General features: G+C 53.0%; 3 protein-coding genes across 3 annotated transcripts in view; 1 reads left to right on the forward strand and 2 right to left on the reverse strand.

Annotated features, from left to right (window-relative positions):
• On the reverse strand, positions 1–9,678 carry ANAPC2 (anaphase promoting complex subunit 2). Its single transcript, XM_032130565.1, has 13 exons — positions 9,598–9,678; positions 7,984–8,606; positions 7,257–7,389; positions 4,941–5,115; positions 4,704–4,823; positions 4,137–4,254; positions 3,874–4,055; positions 3,588–3,729; positions 2,779–2,854; positions 1,998–2,201; positions 1,699–1,828; positions 1,200–1,435; positions 1–484 (listed from the first exon to the last, which is right to left on the reverse strand). The coding sequence occupies exons 1-13, from the start codon at positions 9,661–9,663 to the stop codon at positions 272–274; spliced, it is 2,418 nt and encodes an 805-aa protein (XP_031986456.1). The 5' UTR covers positions 9,664–9,678; the 3' UTR covers positions 1–271.
• On the forward strand, positions 9,660–13,769 carry SSNA1 (SS nuclear autoantigen 1). Its single transcript, XM_032130566.1, has 3 exons — positions 9,660–9,755; positions 9,875–10,074; positions 12,099–13,769. Exons 1-3 carry the CDS (start codon positions 9,704–9,706, stop codon positions 12,219–12,221), a joined length of 375 nt encoding a protein of 124 aa, XP_031986457.1. The 5' UTR covers positions 9,660–9,703; the 3' UTR covers positions 12,222–13,769.
• The window catches only part of TPRN (taperin), a 17,757-nt gene continuing 10,336 nt past the window's right edge, over positions 13,572–20,992 (reverse strand). The window contains exons 2-4 of the mRNA XM_032130564.1: positions 15,930–16,110; positions 15,584–15,711; positions 13,572–14,728 (exon numbers count right to left, since the gene is read on the reverse strand). Of these exons, the coding sequence (XP_031986455.1) occupies positions 14,666–14,728; positions 15,584–15,711; positions 15,930–16,110 (372 nt within the window). The 3' untranslated portion in view covers positions 13,572–14,665. The remainder of the gene's footprint in view (positions 14,729–15,583; positions 15,712–15,929; positions 16,111–20,992) is intronic.

The raw sequence follows: 20,992 nt of genomic DNA on the forward strand, positions 1-20,992 counted from the left end.
TCATTGGAAAAAGGAGCCTGCTGTTATTTATTAACCAGGGAGGTGGGCCCAGGCACTCAGGTAGGGGAGGAAGGAATGTGGGGAGCAGATCCAGACGTTGTGGGGTGCTGCTGAGCTGCCTCTGTGTGGAAAGCGACACCCATTTGGGGAAGGGGGCACAGCAAACCCCCAGGGCAGAGAACCCCCCAGCAGGACACTGAGAGCTGGTGGCACTCTGGAGCAGAGCTGAGGCACAGGCAGGGATGCCCAGGGGGGCAGGGACACTGCCAGGTTAGTTGCAGTTCTTGGGCAGGCGATAGACGCCCCCGGAGTAGATGAGCTGCTGGTCCCGGACCTTCTTCTGGAGGAATCCCTGCAGCTCCTGGATATCGATCTCAGTGACCACGGGGCCGGTCATCACAAACATCTTGAGCATGCTGTGAATCCTCTCCAGGGACAGGCTCTCCAGGTTGGTCAGCATGGCCTGGATGTACGTCCAGAACAGCTGCAGAAGGACACAGGCAACAGTGAATCACTGACACTACAGCATAAAGCAAATATCCCATACCCCAAAAACAAGGCAGGGATGCAGCTGGCAGTAAGTTCTGCTCTCAGCCATGAGCATGGGCTCTTTAAACAGGGCATATCCAAGAACAGTAGCAGAGTGTTGGGACACACAGACAGTGGGATCTGACGTGCAGCACACGCATGACCCTCTGTGGATGAACACCAGTATGGCAAGGCTGTGTTGCACAACACACACACACACACAGTGTGACTCACAGGCAGGAAAGACACTGGAAATGTCCAGGAACCACAACAGAGAGAAGGCAGAGATCCAGCTGTTAGTGCTGGGTAAGCCTTTTGGGCAGCCAGAAGTGCCAACAAGTGTTACTCGGGTGCATCCAAACAAGTTATGACTATTTTCAAATATGAAATCATGTCTCAGACTTTTTTTTTTTTTTTAACTGAAAAAAACCAATTTGGAGATTTCCAAATGGTTCCCTGACTCAGCAGCTGGGCACTTGTCTGCAGGGAAGGCTGTGATCCAGCACCAAGAGATTAACCAAGAGATACCCACTTCAAAACCCAAATGTTTGTGCTGGACTCAGCCACTTGCAGCGGAAAATGTGAATCCGAAGTGCAAAGCGAATCCATCATCTTGATCAGATTCCCCAACCCAAAATACAGGAAGTTTGCATCATTGTGGGGACAGGTACCTGCAGCTCCTCCTCCTTCTGGTCAGCCTGTGAGGCCATGGCAGAGTCCCCCTCCTCGTCACTGTCAATCAGAACAACCTTCTCCACCTGGTCCTTCTGCTCCTCCTCAATGACGGTGAAGGTGCCCTCGGGCTCTTCCCGCAGGACTCCCTGCTGCAGCCACAGCGTCATCTTCCTCTTCAGCGACGTCACGGGCACCTTGAGCACTTCACTCAGCTCTGTCAGTGTCCAGGTACCTGCAGAGACCACAGAGATCAGAGAGGAGAGGCCCCAGCACGCCAGGATTTGGTAGGAAGCTGGGGACGGCAGGAGAGGCACTGCCAGGAACAAGCAGATGGGTCAGAGCTGTGGCCCTGCGGGGTGCTGGAGACCCTGTGGAAGATCCAAACCCACGCACCAGGTCTTGGTCCTCCTGCCAGAGCTCTCAGAGCCTCCAGCCACCCCAGGAACGTGGCTTTCCCACCCAAGGAAGCACAGACAGGGGTTCCATAGCACTCACTCTTGGTCTGGAAGTGCAGGATGATGGCGGCGTGCACAGGAGACACGGACAGGGACAGCGTGCGGTCAGCCAGCTCCACGTCCAGGCTCACCAGCCCCAGGTGGTACTTCCAGTTCAGGGTCCTCATGGCCTGGGAAAAGGGGGAAGCAGCTGCTCACAGCAGATCTCCCAGCAGGAAGAACCCACTGAGTGCTGGGTTATTGCAAACCCCACTGGAAGAGCATGGGCAGAGCAGCAGCTAAATCCAGGGGACTGGATAAAGTATACAGCTTTCATTAGGAGGGTTAAAGTGGCCTCACCTTTAATTTCTCATACTTCTTGGAATATGCTTCCATGGCTTCCTTGACCTGCTCTGGAAGCTCCAGCTTCTCCTCCTTGAGTGGTGGCCAGAACTCACTGGACAGGATAACAGCCACAAGGCTGAAGGGAGGCCTCTCCTCCTCCGGGAGCTTCTCCTCCTCATCCCGAATGTTGGCGTTGATGCGCCGCGAGTCGGCCATGTCCTGGAACAGGCAGGGCAGGCTGAGGGGGCTCCTTCCCATCAGCGTCACTGCTAACCCTTAGTGAAGGAGAGGCTTAAACAAGGTGAACAGCATTGTCTGCAAACAATGATGGGGACACTGGAAAGGACAGGATCGTGTGTGGCTACTTGAAAGTCTGCTACATACTCAGAAAAATTTGTGGGACATTAGAGGAAGGGGTTACAGCTCAACACTGCCTTCACTGGAGGCCCTTCACACCTGTGTTCTTCCTAGAGTGCTCCAAAAGAACCAAACTCCGGAGTCCCAACCCCAGAGGAGCTGGAGTAGCCCAGCTCTTCAATGCCAGGGTACTGCAGGAAGGGCAGGAGTGACAGCAACACCAGAGCAACCATTCCCCAGAGCTGACAATCCAACCCACAGGGCTTAAAAACAGACATGATTTAAATGCACTTCTGCCTGTCACAAATCAGCCCCTCACTGGCATTCTGGGACCCCCACTTTCCTAAAAGACCCTTTTTGGGTCACTCCTCAAGTCCTTCCCCTTCCCCAATGGGCTCAAACACCCAGGATTTGGATTTAAAAAATAAAAGCAAGTTACTTTCAACATGACTTCACAGTAGTGCATCTGAGCTTCACCAAACCTCAGCTTCAGCAGCTCCACGTTGCGGATTTCCCTGGAAAGAGACACAGCAGGTCAGATACAAGGCCCTCAGATGGACCAGCCTGGCTTGGCCTCCACCCCTCACCACACAGCCAAAAAAAGGGAGTCCCTGGCACAAGGGTGCTCTTCCTAGGAAGCCTGGCAAGGCACAGTCTGCCCAGGATGGCTCCTGGTATCCAACTGAGGAACAGCCACCTCCTCTAGGGCAGCAGATTTTTGAACACAGAAAGCCAGAATGGTTCAGGCTAGAAGGGACCACTGGACCTCATCCAGTTCCACCTCCCTGCTCAAGCAGGGTCCTCTGGAGCAGTCACTCAGAGTTGTGTCCAGATGGGTTTGGAATACGTCCAGGGAAGGAGACCCCACAGCCTCTCCGGGCTCCTGTTCCAGTACTCAGTCGTCTCACAGTAGAGAAGTTCTTCCTTATGTTCAGGTGGAACTTTCTGTGTTTCAGAAACACAGATCTTCCCATCCCTTCCATTTGGGGGGGGCATCACAACATGTGGGATGGAGCTAACAGGGTGTCAGTGCCTCCAGCTTCCTGCATGCTGCCCTATCAGCACAAGCAAAGGGCAGGACTGAGCATGGAATTCTAGAGGCAAACTCAAAGCTGCAAAGGAAATGGCCAAAGGCACTCCTGGCTCCACAAACAGCTGTTGACAGGACTGAGTCCAAAGGTTCTACCCTTCAGACAGCAGATAGAAGAAAACTCAGGTGATTTTGCCACGGAAGCCCTGGGGCCTCACCTCTCAGCACTGTAGTTGAACTGGTGCAGCAGGCGGTCGGCCAGCAGCGTGCGGTACTCATTGATGAACAGGTCCTTGCTGCCGTAGATGCTCACCAGGAGGCTGATGATGTCTGAGGAGCGGCGCTTGGAGCTTGATTTCCCTGGTGGAATCCAGCAGACAACAGTGTGAGAGTAACAGCGACCTGCCCCAGCCCAGCCCAGTGAACCAGCAAATGAGCTGCTCAAGGCTGCAGCCCACCAGGGAAACCAGCCGGCTGCCACGACTGCTGGGCTTGGCATCTCACCTGGATCTGCATCGACTGGGTCAGGAACCCAGTCCCCTGGCTCTGAGATGTCATCATCACTCTCCTGGCCGTTCTCCAGGGTCACTGGGTCAGCTTTGGAGAGCTCATTTGCCAGGTCACCCGAGCCCTCAGCATCCCCTGTGAGACCGGCCACGATCTGCCGCACTGTGTCCTCCCGAGTCCTGCCAGTGGCAACCAAAACAGAGGAAGTGAAGGAAGGGGAGGAACAGGGGATGTGTCAGGCTGCCCCCCACGCCTCCTACCTCAGGTACTTCCTGATGGGCTCACAGGCAACCTCCAGGATAACCATGGAAGGGTCCAGCTCCCGCAGGGCCTTGATGGCTGAGATATACAGAGTGATGATGTCGGAGGTGTTGACTCCTACAGGAGAGGAGCAGAGGAAGTCAGAGTCCTGCAGCACAGACTGATGGCTTGGATAGAAGGGGTTTGGATGGTCCAAGCCCTCTGTTCTATCTGTGGTGTCAGAGGAGGAGGGCTTGCTGCCCTACTGCCCCAGGCAATGGGGCAGATCAGATCCATGTGCCTGAGAAACCAGTTCTGAGCACGACCGGAGGCTCAGAGCTGAGCCCTGACAGTGCAAAGAGGCCTTTGCCCACCTGGACCAAAGCTAAACTTTGTGCTCCTGACCATAGTGTAAAAATGAGGCCAAAAGGGGCTGGGATACCATCAGCTGCTGCTGCCATGCCCACTGGAACATGAAGAATGTGTGATGGGCACGGTGACTGCCCCTCACTCCTCAAACAGGAAACCAGACCAGCCCCCAGCAAATCCCCACTCATGCCCAGGCTCCTCACAGTGTCAGGACCCACCAGGGTGCAGAAGTCTCATTTCCAGAGCACTTTTCAGGGAGCTGAGCAGCTGCTGCCTCTGGTTAGTCCTTTCCAGGCAGAACTTGAGGTCCTCTACAGCAGGCTTCGACTCTGGGAAATCTGCAAACCAAGCAGTGATCAGGAGCAGTGCCAGGCTCTGAGGGGAGGCAGGGGCAGGCAGTGTGGCACATCAGAGAGATCTCTCATCCACCCGGTGCCAGCCCAAGGGTGAAGCACCTCGGATGATGCTGAAGAGCTCCTCAATGCGCATGCTGGCGTAGATGCGGTAGAAGAACCTCTGGACGTGGCAGCGCCAGCGTTTCAGGGTGCTGCTGGCTTCTGGAGAGGACTGTGCCGAGGGGCCATCCTGCAGGAACACCCTGCTGAGCCACCCAATCACCTTCTCTATCCACTGCACAAGAGAGGAGACACAGATGTGGTGAACACAGCTGGGTGCACAACTATGTCCCAACCCACCCCAGGCAGCCACCACAGGTGGCAGAAAGGGGCAGCTGGACCAGGACAGCATCACCCCCAGCTGCTCTCCACATGTGCCCTGGGTTATAGCTGGGGAAAGCCCAGCTGAAAGAATGGGAACTTTAACTAAAGATACAGGATATGGACTGTGCAGCTGGGTGTGAGAAGATAAGGGGTGAGCACGGACTGTGCGCAGGCACTGGGATCCAAAAAGGACAGGGTTTACTCCAAAGCTTGCAGCCTATTCCATTCTTGCAGAGTTTCATCCCATTCTATACTTGCTGAACTATCCCATTCATAAGAAAATGAGCAAACTGCCCATTACACAATCCTAGGCCCAAGACGTCTGTGGTTCCTGAAATCAGTGAAAAGCAAACAAGGCATCTCAAGGAGTCACAGATACCCAACCCAACTCAGACACTTAAAACCCAAAAACCAGCCTAGTCACTGAATTATAAAATAAAAACCTGAACATAGAGCATCAGAATGTTATTTTTTTTTTAAATTTGAGCTTTAGTGGGAAACGTGTAATTGTCAAATTTCAAACGTACTCAATTACAATATCCAGGTGTTAAAAATAAATGCCTTCTCCTCCCCATCAATTAGCAAATATATGCTACTTCCTGGGATAGTATTTGAGTACCAATATACTATGAGATGTTCTACTACTACTCTACTGCTAGATATTAATATATTTTTGATAGATTCTGACAGCCTGAAACAAAAATACTAAGTCAAGGTTTGGTTTGCTGATGTTTATTTTTAATTATCTACTCAACTGAGGAAACACTGAAGAAATGCACAAGTTTTGCCAGGACAAACCTGAGTACTACAAACACCTGGGCAAAACCATGGAGAAGCTGATAAAGAATTCCCTTAAAGGACAAAAGGACAGGACTATAACTGATGCAAAGCAACACAGTTCTAAGGAATTATTATCAAACCAACCCATTCTTCCCCCTGAGTTTATCTTCCCTGAGTACTGCTGTTACAGCCTGATTGTGACCTGACACTCCAGGCAGCTGCTGCTGTGTCTACAAAGAGGCTTTGCCCTCAGCACCTGTAATTTTCAGTGAGTTGTTTTTCAGACTTCTCTGTTTTGCCCTTAGATTGCCAGGCCTGCGCTTTTTTTTCCCCCCCCTTAAAATTATCTCTTCCTAATTCTGACATGCTCCAATATTCTGTGGCCAAACAAGAGGCGGAAGCAAGGGCAGCATCTGACGAGCAGAATGCAGTTGTGTTTGCTGTGGTGGCCTTAAAATATCCTTAAACAATCTCCAGGTCATCCAAAAGCAGTTCACATGAGGTGCAGTAAAGAAAGTGTTGCACAACAACTAAAAGGAAGTAAACACAAAAAGATTCCTGATGTTTGCAGGCAACAAAAACGGTTGGCATGGCAAAGAGTGAGGGATCCAGGGTGTCTGGCTTGCATGGGAACCTGGCTGCAGGCGTGGTTCTCCAGCACAGGCAAAGGCAAGGTCATGGTCAAGGAGCACAGAGCTCAGGATTGTGTCCTGGAAGAGCCATGACCTGGAGAATAATTTTATTTTAAAGTCATGGTGGGTAAACAGCTCAACACAAACTTAGTTTAAGTTGCAGCAAAGCAACTGAGCAGCTGCAAAGAAAGATTTTCATTCTCTGTGTGGCCACTGGTGAGATTAATACCACAGTATCCTCCCTCATCCTTGCTTCCTATTTTGCAGGGGAATTGAAAAGGGGACTGAAAACAGCCACGGAAATTCTAATTATGGGCTCACCTACACAGAGGGAGGGTCCTCTGCAGGCTGGGTGGCACTTGTGGTTTGTAAACTGGAACCACAGAAATTCCCACATTACTACAGACATCACGAGGTGAAATGGGACAGTCCTTTATGCACAGGTCAGAGCAAACCTTCCCCTCCAGCATCAGCCGAAACAGGGAGTTTTAACCACCTCTCCTGCCAGGGGTGGTGAAGTCATAGCCCTGGACCAGGTGTTTCAAGTTGGAATTGCTTTTAGCCTGCACTGCTAAAAACCAACAATAGCTGCACATCTCCCAGGGAGGATGGACTCTCACTGCCCCCACGCCTGCCTTACCTCCTGGAACTCGTTGAGGAAGGAGTGCTCGTACTCCCCCCGGCAGCGCTGCTCCATCCTCTCCTCGATCATCCTGTGCAAGATGGTAGTGACGGCGTCGGCGCTCACCCTCTCCAGCAAATTCAGCCGGCGGCTGCGGACACAGGGACACCGTCAGGAGACAGGGAAGCAAAGGCACCAGCAAATCAAGAAAATCTTATACCTGAAGGCACCACCCTCCCTGTACATTCCACAGAGGCAGGCCCAGCTCAGTCCACATGCTCTGATAGCTCACACAGATGCACTACATACGTAACACATGACACTACTGCTATCTCATCTTCCTTGCAGAGATTGTTTATAGCCATTAAAAGCTTTTCCATTTGGAGGAGTCTCATAGAATCATAGAATGGTTTGGGTTGAGAGAGACCTTGAAGATCATCTAGCCCAAACCCCTGCCATGGGCAGGGACACCTTCCACTGGTTTGCTTCTTTGTGGTCAGAGGCCTCAGAGCAAGAGTAGGATATTCTCACATCCAGGGAGAGGAACTTTCTGTCTAAAGATCTGCTCTTGTCCAACCATCAGTTGAAAGCAGAAAGCCTGTATTGAGTTCTCTACCCAGAACCATGACACAGCCTGACCTCACACAACTCCTCCTGTTCTCAGGGATCAGTAAAACCTGCTGCTGCTCCCCATGCAGACCCTCCCTTGTTCTGAGTGACAGCCACCACCCCGTGAGATACCTACAGAATGTCATTGAGCTGCTGGAACTGCTCCATGGCTTCAGGGCACCAGCACTGCTCCCTCTTGCTGCTGCAGCCTGCACAGAGTGGGCCCTCTCCTCCGCCCTCCTCTGGGTCACTCTCCTGCTCGGTCTCACTCATGCTGCTCTCACACTCATTCATTCCATCTTCTCCTTTCTTCCACTGCCGCATGTATATCCTGAACGTGCGGCTATAGAACTGCTGGATCATCTCCTGGAAGGATTTGGTCGTGGAGAAGAAGAGGATAGCTTTGAACATGGTGTACACCTTCTCCTGTAGTGTCTGAGCACCTGTCCCCAGGAGCAGGCCTGCCTTAGTCCACTGCTCCAGGAGCTCCAGGCTGTTCAGGTAGGGCTCCAGGCGGCACTTGAGCAGACTGAATGCATCCAGGAGCAGCGCAGCGCACTGGGGCTCCTCGGCCGTGTTCTCATACTGGCTGATGCAGTTCCAGAACTCGGGGGCTATATTCGCCTGCAGGTCAGTCTGCAGGACCTCAATGAACCACTCCTCCACGACAGAGTGCAAGTTGTAGCACTGCAGCACGTCCAGGGCTGCCCGGAGCTCGGCATCCTGCAGCGGCCCCGCAGCCTCGGGCCTCGGGGCTGCCTGGAAAGCGGAGGGGACGCGAGTTAAGCACTTGACGGAGCACACAGGAACTCTGCTGTCAAACTGCACCGGTGGGATGCTGCTCCTCTACGGCGACTGCCGGAGTCTCAGCCCACCGCTGGAAGCCCAGCGCACGCCTCCCAGGGCTACACCCGCACACAGCATTGCTGTCCCTGCCGGTGGCCGCTGCAGGACACAGGTGCTGGTGGGAATGCTGCGAGCCACCCTTGGGTGCCTGAAACGCCGGGCTCTGGGGCAAAACCCTTCCTTGGCCAACGCCAGCCCCCTGGGACGCACTGAGAGCAGAGCCACAGCACGGCCGGAGAAGCTGTGGCCGTTTGGTCCCGCTCTTGGTTGGGGTGATGAGGAGCCTGAGGGCTGGACCGGCGGCCCTTCCCTGACAGCCCCCAGCAGACACCGCCCCCGCACACGCAGGAGCCCCTTCCCCTCCTCCCCGGCCCCGGCAGCTCCGGCCGTTCCTCCCCCAACCCCGGCCGTTCCTCCCCCAGCCCCGGCCGTTCCTCCCCCAGCCCCGGCCGTTCCTCCCCCAGCTCCGGCCGTTGCCCCCCAGCCCCGGCCGTTCCTCCCTCAGCCCCGGCCGTTCTTCCCCCAGCCCCGGCCGTTCCTCCCCCAGCCCCGGCCGTTCCTCCCCCAGCCCCGGCCGTTGCCCCCCAGCCCCGGCCGTTCCTCCCTCAGCCCCGGCCGTTCTTCCCCCAGCCCCGGCCGTTCCTCCCCCAGCCCCGGCCGTTCCTCCCCCAGCCCCGGCCGCTGCCCCGGCCGTTCTTCCCCCAGCTCCGGCCTCTCCGGCCGTTCCTCCCCCAGCCCCAGCAGTTCCCACCCGCCCCGCAGACCCAGTGCCGGAGAGGCCCGGCCGGGGAGGAGCCGCGGCCGGAGCATCCCGGGGGCGGCGGGTCGGGTCGGGTCGGGTCGGGCCTGCCCCGGGCCCGGCGGAGCACAGCGACCCGTGAGGGCCCGCGCGGTCCCCTCTCACCAGCCCCAGCGCGGCGGGCGGCACCAGCGAGGTGCTGAGCGTGTGCCAGGCGGCCGAGAGCTCCATTCGGGCCGCAGGAAGGGGCGGAGCGGCGCCAGCCGCGGCGATGAGCGGCACCGAGGCCGCGCTGCGGGGGCACCACGCGGCGCTGCGGGAGGGTGAGCGGGGCCGGAGGGCGAGCGGGGCCGGGACTGGGGCCGGGACTGGGGCCGGGACTGGGGCCGGGACTGGGGCCGGGACTGGGTGAGCGGGCCCGTCTGACGGTGCCGCCCCGCAGGGCTGGCGGAGCTCCGCGCCCGGCGGGAGGAGCTGAGCGGGCGGATCCGGGCCGAGGAGGCGGAGCGGGACCGGCTGCAGGCGCGGATTGCAGCGCTCTCCCGGCGCTTGTTCGACACCAGCGAGAGCCTTGTGGGGCTCCGGTCCACCCGAGCCCACATCGACCGCACCATCGCCGAGATGGACTCGGCCTCCGGGCAGGTACTGACAGCGAGCAGCGCTGAGGGCGCTCGGTGTGTTCAGCCTGGAGGAAAGGAGGGGATAGCGCAGTGTGCATCTTCCTCGTGAGGGGAGGAGGAGGGACGGCAGCGATCGCTGCTGTCTGTGATCAGGGACAGGACCCGTAGGAATCACGGAATCAGAATATCCTGAAGTGGACAAGGACCATCCAGTTCAGCCCCGGCCCTGCACAGACCCCCCAACAGCCCCACCCTGGGCATCCCTGGCAGCGCTGTCCAAACGCTCCTGGAGCTCTGGCAGCCTCGGGGCCGTGCCCATTCCCTGGGGAGCCTGGGCAGTGCCCAGCAGCCTCTGGGGGAAGAACCTTTCCCTGCTCTCCAGTCTAATGGTGTGTCAGGGAAGGTTTAGGATATATGTACATATATGTGAACTCAGGGTCTGTATTTACCTGAAGGTTGGTTGGGAGCCCCTCGATGAACTACCACTCCTCCCTGGGTTGTAGCACTGCAGCCAAAACAACTTCCTGGGCCTGAGATGCTCCATCACGAGAGGGTTGAGTTGGGGTTTGTTTTGGTGCTGCTTGGGCTTGGGCAAAGTTTATTGTCAAAATATATCAAAAATGGCTTTTGGAACAGCCCCTAAAAATGACCATCTCACACCCATAGTTTGGGGGAAAGGAAGAAACCAGAGCCATGACACTGACCCAAAATCGCACTAATTCACACAGGTAACAACGGTGCTGATAGAGCTGTTGGCCTGCCACTCTTCCTGCCCAACATTAATGTAGTTTCTTTCATCTTTAATGCACTAATGTCATTAAAAGAGTCAAATTGTTGGGGCAGAAAGGGGTGGGAAGGAGGCAAACAGCACAAGGGCTGGCAGTGTCATTTTGGTTCCTAGGACAGTAACACACCTTCCCTGTGTGTGTTACTGCCAAGCTCTCCCAAAGTCAGTACTTTCCCATGACAATCACTTTTCAGATGAGGCTGGAGCTGTTTCGTCAACCTCCTTCAAGACCTGATAGTTTGAAGTGAAGGGGAAAACTCACATAAAAATTTTAAAAGCTTAAAAACTATGTTCTAAGGTACACAAACAAACAGCCCCTTTGAAAGAAACCTTACCTGAGATCCAAGCCACACTCCCAGCCTACAGATGAATTCCTGTTTATTGAAATGAACTGACACTCACAGGAGGTAGAAAGAGGCGGTGAGGAGGAGATGCTGATGTCCTACAGACAGAAACCAGTAACATATTCCTTTCCTTGGGATGTACATCCCTAATTTGTGATCACTCCTTGCCTTCTGCCAGCCCCCACAGGATTTCACCTTCCTCCAGCACCTCGTCCTGTGGGGCACTTCCCTCAGCTCCTCTCTGATCACTTGGTGATTTCCACAAACTCACAGGAAGAGATATTATTTTTGGGACTATAACCATCACATTTGGTTACAATTGTCCACTGTGTTAAAATTTTTAACTGGTGAGATGGACAGGCAGCAAGGTCTCCTAAATTATGTTGTTGCCTAGAGCATAGTAAGCAGGGATGTTAGATTATGTACACACTGAGCTAAAAATAGGGGAAAATTAGTAACAGATTTAGTCTGACATAAGGACAGTGTAGATTTGAGTTAGTCTTGAAGCCAGAAACCCAAAATGTGCAGTTTTAACAGTGGAAGAGAGCTGAAACTGGGTCAGCTGAGCACAATTTAATAGTGATCTAAAAAGCCCAGGCACCAAAGCTCCCTTAAAAAAACCCCACCCAACCAACCAAAAAAACACCAAACCAACCAAAATACCCCCGGTCTGCTTCAGGAAGTTCTCTGCCTCGTGCTCCAAGGCAGATAAATTGTTTAAGGCCTTTCGTATTCAGAATATGAACACAAACCAGGGAAATTGCCCCACAGATATTCCCACAGTGAGGATGATACATCACCAGGAATTAGAGCCTGGAGAACCCCTCTTGCTGCAAAGCAGATCAGCTGAATTGGAAGGGAACTCATAAGAGAAACAGTTTATGTAAAAATAAGCTATTTTTATTTCTTTCCCAGATACTGGCCAATTCTCAGACATTGCTAGATGTCCTGAAGGAGGAAATGGGGGATCTTGGTAGAGCCATTGAGCCACAAAGCACTTCATTAGGACAAAGAGTACGTCAACAAAAGCATTGCTGAACTTGTTCTTCAGCCTGGAAAGTCCTGTTGGCCAGGGAGAGCTGCTGTTGTGGTACAAGGATGCCACATTTATTAAAAGCCTTTGTCTTGCAGAAGTAAATTTTCCTTTCAGACGTGCTTTGGTATTAGTCAGAGATCCACTAAAGCTGATCCTCAAGTGCTACAAATCAGGGTAAGCATTTACAAAAAAAACCCCCTTCATTCTGAGCACAGTGATCCTGAAGCACATCCCAGGAGGTGACTGACCAGCTGATGCTCCTGCCCTCAGGACAGCACTCACCCTGCTCTGCCTGGAGGGAGCTCGAGTACCTGGGCAGGGATTAGAGCACAAAGCTGGGAAGTGCAAAGGAGTGCTCAGTGAGGTGTGAATCACAGCTCCAAGGTGGAGCAGGATCACTGGGGGAACGGGCAGAGAGTCAGGAGCACACTCTGCACCCCTACACCCCCAAGCTGTCCTGCCCACAAGGCTGCAGGCACAGAATTAACTCACAGGAGTACCAGAGCAGTGTTGGAGCTGCAGGACAGTGTTGGCTTTAGCATTCTTCATGGATCCATAGTAGAACTAAGCCAGGACTAGTTGAGACACCTTGTCCCTAACTTGAGTTGAAAGCAGCTTTGCTTTCCCACCTGCAGTTTTGCTAGAAACAGAGCTGCCTTAAACTGACCTGGGCTTTTCCACAGGGAAAGATGCTCACTGGGACCTTTTCTGCTAGAAAAGCTGTGCTGAAAACTCACCCCTTAAATCTAGCAGTCACCAGCAGTCTCACATTTTCCCTCATTCTACTCCAGTCTCAGCACCTTATCGTGAAGTATTGCATTAATGGGAGAAGCCTTAACACATGGAATTCCGTGGTCCTTGTGCCATGTCCCAGGCAGATGCACTGCAGACACATCCTGCTCCTGGCAAGTCACACAGGCAGCAGATCTCAAATTAGCTTGGAATGGTCAAGGAAGTGCCAAGTGTTTCTTTGTGGCCCCCCAGCCAACATCTAACAAACTACTGAGTAGCTCATCTTTTTTCTTTGTGTGTTTTTTTCCATTATTTTTCCAAAAGTATTTAGGCACCCAGGGCAGGAGGGAACAGCTACAAGTAGGTAATGTCCTAACATTTAATCCTGTGTTTTTCAGCAGAACGACCTTCCCCTGCTGCTACAACACGCACCAAACCAAGTGCAAGGTATGCAGAGCATTTTCAGTTCACAGACCAATGTCACTTGAGCAGACATTCAGCATCTATATGTAATAGACAAACCAAAAACCATCAAATTTAATCAAAGATACCAGCCTGTTTCTTTGGATCACGCCCCACACCAGGCTACCACTCACTCCATAAAGCCCAAAGAGGCTGGATCTGTTCCCACCACATCTCTTTTAATCCCAAAGTACAAATCACATTAGCAGCACTGCTCCATCTGTTCCAGAGTGCAATTTTGACCCTGAGTTTACAGTAGTAGAAAACTTGAATGGAAGATTCTAGCAGATTCCTTTGCATATTGGCTGCATTAAACAATTACAATAGAACTATAAAAATCCTAGAAAAAACAAAAAAAACCCACATTCCTTGTTCAAGTTCTGCAGAAGAAAGGAGTGAAACTGCCCTCCTGTGCTTTGATTAGAGGGGCAGAGCGAGCATGGCTTGAAGGAAGCAACCAAGGGAGATAAATCAGATCTGGAACAAAGCAACAAGAAGAACTGGCAAACTGGAGCACAACCAGCAATTCCCAGAGACTGGATGCCAGAGTTTGGAAGGACAGACCAGAGCTATGGCCAATGTTTGGGAATCTTCAAGAAGCTCGAGACAGTCTGGACACTTCTCTACTGATTGGTGCAAAAATAACACCTAAAGCTAAAGGCATTCATTGCTCTTCCCATCCCTCCCTCAGGGTGTTCAGTGAATTCCACAAGCACAGAACTGGCACATGAATTCCACATTTCAGTGACACCAGAGCCAGAAACATGCCAAGGACAAACCATGAACCTTCAGTGGTTTTCCAGACTGACACCCAATGTGTCAAATCACACCCAATGTGTCAAACTGCCCAGTGCTCCAACTCCAGAGCCATCCTCCACTGAGGAGAAGGGTTACAAAAGCTGTCCAGACCCTGCACAGTGCCTAGACTCAGATAAGCACTGAGAAAAATCAACATCCATCCTGGGATTCCAGATGTCCTTCCCACACTTGCCTAACCAGCAGCTGATCTTGAACAAGGAATATGCAAGGCCACAGGCAGAATAAATCATACGCCTTGAAAGCAGTAATTTTGTCCCAAAATCCAGTGCAAATATTCTCCGAGGATGCCTGAGAGCATCTGGTCCGCCCTTGGCGGCAGGATCCGAGGACAGCTGCGGTGTGGGGCGGTTTCGGTGGCGGTTCCCGTGTGGACACGGCAGCTGCACTGCCCTGTCCTGCCCAGCAGCCGCTGCTGCAGCACTGCGGAGCAGCCTCAGAAATAGAGCGCGGGCTCGCTGCTGAAATCCGAGAGGCCGCCCTTCTCCGCCGGGGTGAGCTGTGGGCAGAGCACAGGAACCCAGAGCACAGTCAGAGCCGGGCCAAAGGAGCGCCCTCACCCTTGGATGGCACCTTGGCACCTTGCCCGGGCTAACCGGGTGTGTTTAGTTAGTCCCCCCCTCCAAACGTGCCTTGGAGTACCATAAAGTCCTGCAATAGTTTGGGTTGGAAGGGGCCTTAAAACCCATCTTGTTCTACCCCCCTGCCATGGGACACCTTCCACTATCCCAGGTTGCTTGCTCCAAGCCCTGTCCAAGCTGGCCTTGGACATTTCCAGGGATCCAGGGGCAGCCAACCTGTGCCAAGGATTCACCACCATCGCAGGGAACAATTTCTTCCCAATATCTAATCTAAATCTCTTCTCTTTTAGTTTAAAAACATATCCCTTTGTCCTATTACCTGCCCATGTTAAAAAAAAAAAACAAACCAAACAAAAACCAAAAAAATTAATCTCCCTCTTTTTCATAAGCCCCTGGAAGGGGCTCTGAGCTCTCCCTGGAGCCTTCTCCAGGTGAACACCCCCAGCTCTCCCAGCCTGGTTCCAGAGCAGAGGGGCTCCAGCACTCGGAGCATCTCCATGGCCTCCTCTGGACTTGTTCCAACAGATCCACATCTTTCCTGTGCTGAGCACAGAGTGTGCCACCTGCCTTGAGTCTCCTTCACACAGCCGGGAAGGGGCAGGTGTATTAGTGGCAGTGGGACAGTGTGTTGGTCCCTTTGGGAGCAGTGACACAGCTCCTGGGTAGGAACACAAGCACAGGTGTGCAGGGAAAGGCACATCCCATCCCATCAACTACCCAGGACAACCCCCACCCCAAAAGGGAGCACAAGACTTGCTTATTTATAGCCTCACCATGACTTGGTTCCCATGGGAATCAGCTTCCTTTGAGAGGGGTCCCTCTGCAGCAGGACCCTCATACTTCTGCTCCTGCCACTCACTGAACTTCACGGAGTGCTTTGGGGTGTAGCTGGATAAATCTGCTGAAAGGAGAAAGATGAGATAAATATTCCTCACCACCCCAGAAATAAGTGGGACCAGGATCCCAGCAGGGACAGCCTGGAAACTGCCCATCTGCAGCTCCCTGTTCGCCTCCATTGGAGCTTCCCTCCACGTGGAGCCCCTTAAGGGTCTGTAGGAAACATGGACAATGTCAGACACTACCAGAAACCCCACAGTGCCAACACAGCACCTCACTCACCTGAGTTAGGTGTACTGGGATGCAAAGTGCTGTTTGGGCGTGGAATATAAAAGGTACGAGGTTTTTCCTCCTCTGTTTCGGAAACGTGTCCTTCCTCTTCCTCATCCTCTTCTGCCAGGGAGCTCTCTGAGGGGTACTCAAACATCGTCTGCAAACTTGTCTCGTTGAAAGAGATCTTCATCTGGACAACAGCCAAGGAGAATTATCAAAGAGAAGCACAGGAACCATAATCCCCACACTGGCTCTGGCACAGGCCACTGCACATGCCAGGGCTGCCCCTGGTTTGAAGCAGCCACTGCAGATCCCCCCATCCCTCCCCAAGTGCCTTGGTGGATCTCTTGCCACACTGAGGGAAACCCCAAAGGCAGAGCCAAATGGATGGGATGGAGGCAGGAAGCTCCAGGGGTCTGGAGTACCTCTGGCTTTGTGCCCTCTGCCATCCCCTCACACTGATGCCCAGTAGCCAGGAGGAGCTGCCACCACATCTCTCATGGGAGAGACAAGTAGGGAAACATCCACATGTTGGAAACATGACATTGCTAATTCCTGGCAACTCCTTTGTGTGTCCAAGCTCCAGAAAACAGAAACATCCATGATCAGGACTCCAGTCTTGGAAGGACATTCTAGCAAAGAGCTATTTAAACTACATAAAACAGGGCTTTAAAGCAGAAGTGAGAAGAAGGAAGCAGCTAAAGGAGAGATGGTAACAGCTGGTAGCAGACAAGGAAAATACTGGACAAGGGGGAGGCCTTAAAGGTTCTGGTTTGAAATCAGTTGTATGTAGTATTGTCACTAATAGCCTTTCCACGGTCACTGGGAGACTGAGAAATGAAAGTGACTCAAACATGACTTCATTAAGGGCAAACCAAAATTTTATGGTCATGAAGAAAACTGGAGAGCAAAAACACTAGAAATGGAATGGTGTTTAAGAGCAACCCTTGCACTAAGAGAAGTTCATCACCTGTGAATAACTGGGGAAGAAAATTTGGGATTGGCTATAGGACTGTAATCATTAGGATGCTGCTTAAATAAACCAGGAATAAAACAAGGCAGTTCTGCTGAAAATAGGGACTGCCTGGCTCTCTCCTCCCTGTAACACCCAGCAGGTGGTGGAAGTACCTCCAGATGTGCTGTTCCAAGCTGAAAAGCTGAGGGCAGGGTTTGTTCCCCTGCAGCCCTGCCTGCCCTAATCATTATCTACCATTGTGCTCCAGGGATCTGGTTACACATCACCTCAACTGGAGCAGAGGAGATTCACTGGCAAAAACTTCACACCGGCAAAGTGAAGGTGGAGAAAAAGCATAACAGCCCTTTGTAAGTACTCCAGAAAACAACCACCAAGGAGCACAGAACTGCTGATGCCAGCACACAGCAGACAAATGAGGAGGAGAAGCTTGCCAGGAGTAAGTTCATGCCAGAAGTAGGGAAGTATTTAGCCAACACAGATCAAGGTTCAGGAGCAGCTGTCTAAAAGGGTGTTGTGATCCCTTTACTTCTAAACACAATTAAAATTCAGCTAATAGGGTTATAAACAGAATGGAAAGGACATGGCAGCTTGTGACAGGTGGCAGGAGCCGGATGGTTCTGATCTCTCCAGATGCCATGTAATGACTAGCCAGGAGCAAGTGCAGCACATTTATCCTGTATTTTCATCATACAGAAAATCCCCCACAGGCTGGGAAGTGGCATCTGGCCCCAAGCAGCCCTCCAGCACCATGGTGCTGCCCAGGTGCACCCATTCCCTGTCACAGCAGTGGTGGGAGCACCGGAGTGACGCTTTTGGGGGCTGCCAAAGTCACGCCCAGATGTCCCCAAGGGCCAGAGCAGCCAGCAGGTCACTGTGCCACCTGGGCTGATCACAGACAGGAGCTCTGGAGGGATCGGAGCAGGACAGGGAGTATTTCACCACTGCTTTTCAGCAAAGCAGTGAGGAGAGCTTAGCTCAAATCTGGGTAACAGGGAACAGCTGCAGCTCCTCCACACTGCAAACCCACAGCTGGAGCTCTGTGCTGCTCTGCCCCAGGGCAGGATGGACCTTGGACACAGGCTGGCTCCCTTCCCCTGCTCCTCCCAGGAGAAGGCAGGATGGAAGCTGCCTTTCCCCATTCCCTGCCCCAGCCCTGGCCAGAGCCACTCTGAGTCTCCCCAGATGACACACAGGGAGAAGAGTGATTCTATTTCAGACAAAAGGGGTTGGAATAAAATGGTGCTGAAGCTTCGAGCATCCTAGTTGCTGCTCCCTGAATTTCCCATCCCTGCTGCTGACCTAGATGCTCCCTGATCCGAGCCAGGCTGTCACTGCTCACAATGTGGTGTCTGTCCTGTGGGGATGAGCCACGCTGCCAGGCACGAAGGCCACGAGGGTGGAGGTGCCCAGGACTCCTGGAAGCTCAGGAGCTATCCCAGAAGCAGAAACTGCACACAGGCCACTTACCAGTGCTGCCAATGGCACTGAAGGGCAAGGAGGACTCGGCTAAACATGGAAAACAAAGGAGACAGGAGAGATATGCCTTGGGGTTTAGTTAAGCTTGGGAGATGGAACTAAATGTTCCTGTTTACTGCTGTCTGGAGGAAATCTCTAAGAAAAATTACTTTGAGTCCAGCTTGGACCAAAGGTGCATGCAGTCCTAGAGGAGAAAACAGCCTCAGCAGGGAGCAAAACCGAAGAGCAGAATGGAGCAGAAACAGCCTGGAGACACCCACATCCCACACAGAGCCCAGAGGCAACACCAACAGCCCAAACTCAACAGCTCCCAGAGCCAATTCAAGCAGGTGGCCATGCTGGAGCCCTTCACACAGAGCAACCAGTCAGCCCCTGGCACCCAGGGCACAGCTGGGGCCAAGTTAGCCTGCAAGGCTCACACAGGCACTTGTGCTCAGGGGCACCACGGCACGAGTTCCCTCAAACCACACTGACCTGCCCTAGGGCAGATCCCACCCCCTGCTCCCAGAGCCTGCAGCAGGCAGAGTCCCACAGCTGCTGAATAAAGCCCCGGGCACACCCAGGCAGAGCAAACACGAGGCACAAGCAGGCACCAGCACAGGAGGGACCTTGGGGCACTCAGTCAGCCCTGCCCGTGGGGAGAGAGCCCCAAACCCCAAAATCTGCTGTGGCAGCACCTGAGCTCCCTTCTCTGCGTATGACATGGTTTCAGGGAAGCACAAAGCAGCTCTGCTTGACCCAACAGTACAGGGAGGGAAAGAATTCAGGCAAAACCAGGGGGACACATGGGGCAGAGAAATGCTCTGAGCAGCTACAGAGCACAAGTGAGCGCTGTGTGTGAGGAACACAGGCAGCTTCAGTCCCAGGAACCAGCGAAAAAGGAAAACCAAGAGCCCAGTCATGGCACAGACAACAGGTTTGCACAGCCAGCAGTGCCTTGCCAGACCACAGAGACTTTTATGGGAACACAAAAGGCAACAGGGGCCATTTCTTTAGAAGAAAAGCTTGTCCCAGCAGAGCCAAGCTCCCTGGAGCCCAGCCAGAGGCCTCTGCTCAGCCCTGCTTCCCCTGTTTCTGCCCCAGCAGCAGCTGCCAGTTGTGGCAAGGAAGAATTTTGCACCCTTCAGCTGTGGATGTTTGCAGTGATTTGTCACTCTTTGCTCAGCTGGAGGCTTCACCCACAGCTGTGTCACAAACCCTGCGTCCAACCCAAACCCATACATACATACATACAAATACTCTGCCCAGCAATCAGACACATTGGAAAGAGTAAAGCAGGCTTTTCAGGGAATATTGTGCTGTTCAACTGATAGGTTCTTGTTGCCATAGCAAAAATCATTTATTTATTTGCTAGGATTTGAACAGTAATGAGTAATAGAATATCCAGGAAAGAGAAGCCAGGGCAAACATTGCCCAACAAAGCATAAATCTGAGCAGTCATGCAGAACTCACTTAGAAAAGGGAAGTCAACCTTGTTTCAGGCTGTCAGGACTCAGGCTGCATCCAGACCAGCCACCAAAGAGCCCCCACATAAAGAGATTTATTAAAAACAAAAAGAACCAATTTATAGAACCCAACTTACAACATAAGCAGTGACAGTCAGCAGCCACCTCACCTCCAAAAAGGAGGTGGGAAAGTCTGCAAGGCAGTTCTAATGAGAGAGCAAGACCCGATGGCTTCTCACACACGAGGGACCTCTCTGGAAGTCTCCGGGGGTTAATCTGCATCCTCAGCTTTAGAAGCAATCTCCTTACTTTGGCTTTTCTCCACCCATTATCACATTTGCTGCTCGGCTGATGAGCCAGAGCCAAAGTACGGTGTTTACACCTTTTAAACTGAAACCTCTTTGGCAATCCAAATCCTCACCTTGTAACAGTCAGGAAAAAAATAATTGTTCTAGGCATTAAAGGAATAAAATCATCCTATAACTATATTCCAGCAGGGAGAGTCTGAGTCAGCATTTGATCCCCATCACAGCAGCCAGAACAGGGGGGGCTGAGAAGGACTGAGCCCATCTCCCTTCCCTATGAGTGGTTCCCATCTCCCAAACCCGGGACTCCTGCAGGAGTTGCCATCCCTGCTCTGTCCTTGGAGGAGCAGGATGGGATGGCAAGTGGTGAAGCACAAGCTGGGCTCCATCCCTGCCCTGCTGCCATCCCACAGCACCTCCAGCACGTCCCAACCCACCAAGTGCCTCACCAGATCCAAACAACTGAGCAGCACCAGGGATCAAGACCTGTTCTCTTCAGGTACTAATTTTCCTCTGATCATCCTCTGTCCTCAATAATTCCCAAAAAACAGGGACTGCACTGACTCCCCAGGACATGCTGGGGCTGCCAGGTGCTGCTGGGTGTGATGTAAAGCAGCTTTTCACACCTGGTCCATCACAGGATCACAGAAAAAGCTGAGCTGGAAGGGACCCACAAAGATCACCAGTCCCTGACCCTGCACAGACCCCCCAACAGCCCCACCCTGGGCATCCCTGGCAGCGCTGTCCAAACGCTCCTGGAGCTCTGGCAGCCTCGGGGCCGTGCCCATTCCCTGGGGAGCCTGGGCAGTGCCCAGCACCCTCTGGGGGAAGAACCTTTCCCTGCTCTCAGCCTGAGCCTGCCCTGGCCCA

This window comes from Corvus moneduloides, chromosome 21 (assembly GCF_009650955.1).
Source record: "Corvus moneduloides isolate bCorMon1 chromosome 21, bCorMon1.pri, whole genome shotgun sequence".
NCBI lineage: Eukaryota > Metazoa > Chordata > Aves > Passeriformes > Corvidae > Corvus > Corvus moneduloides.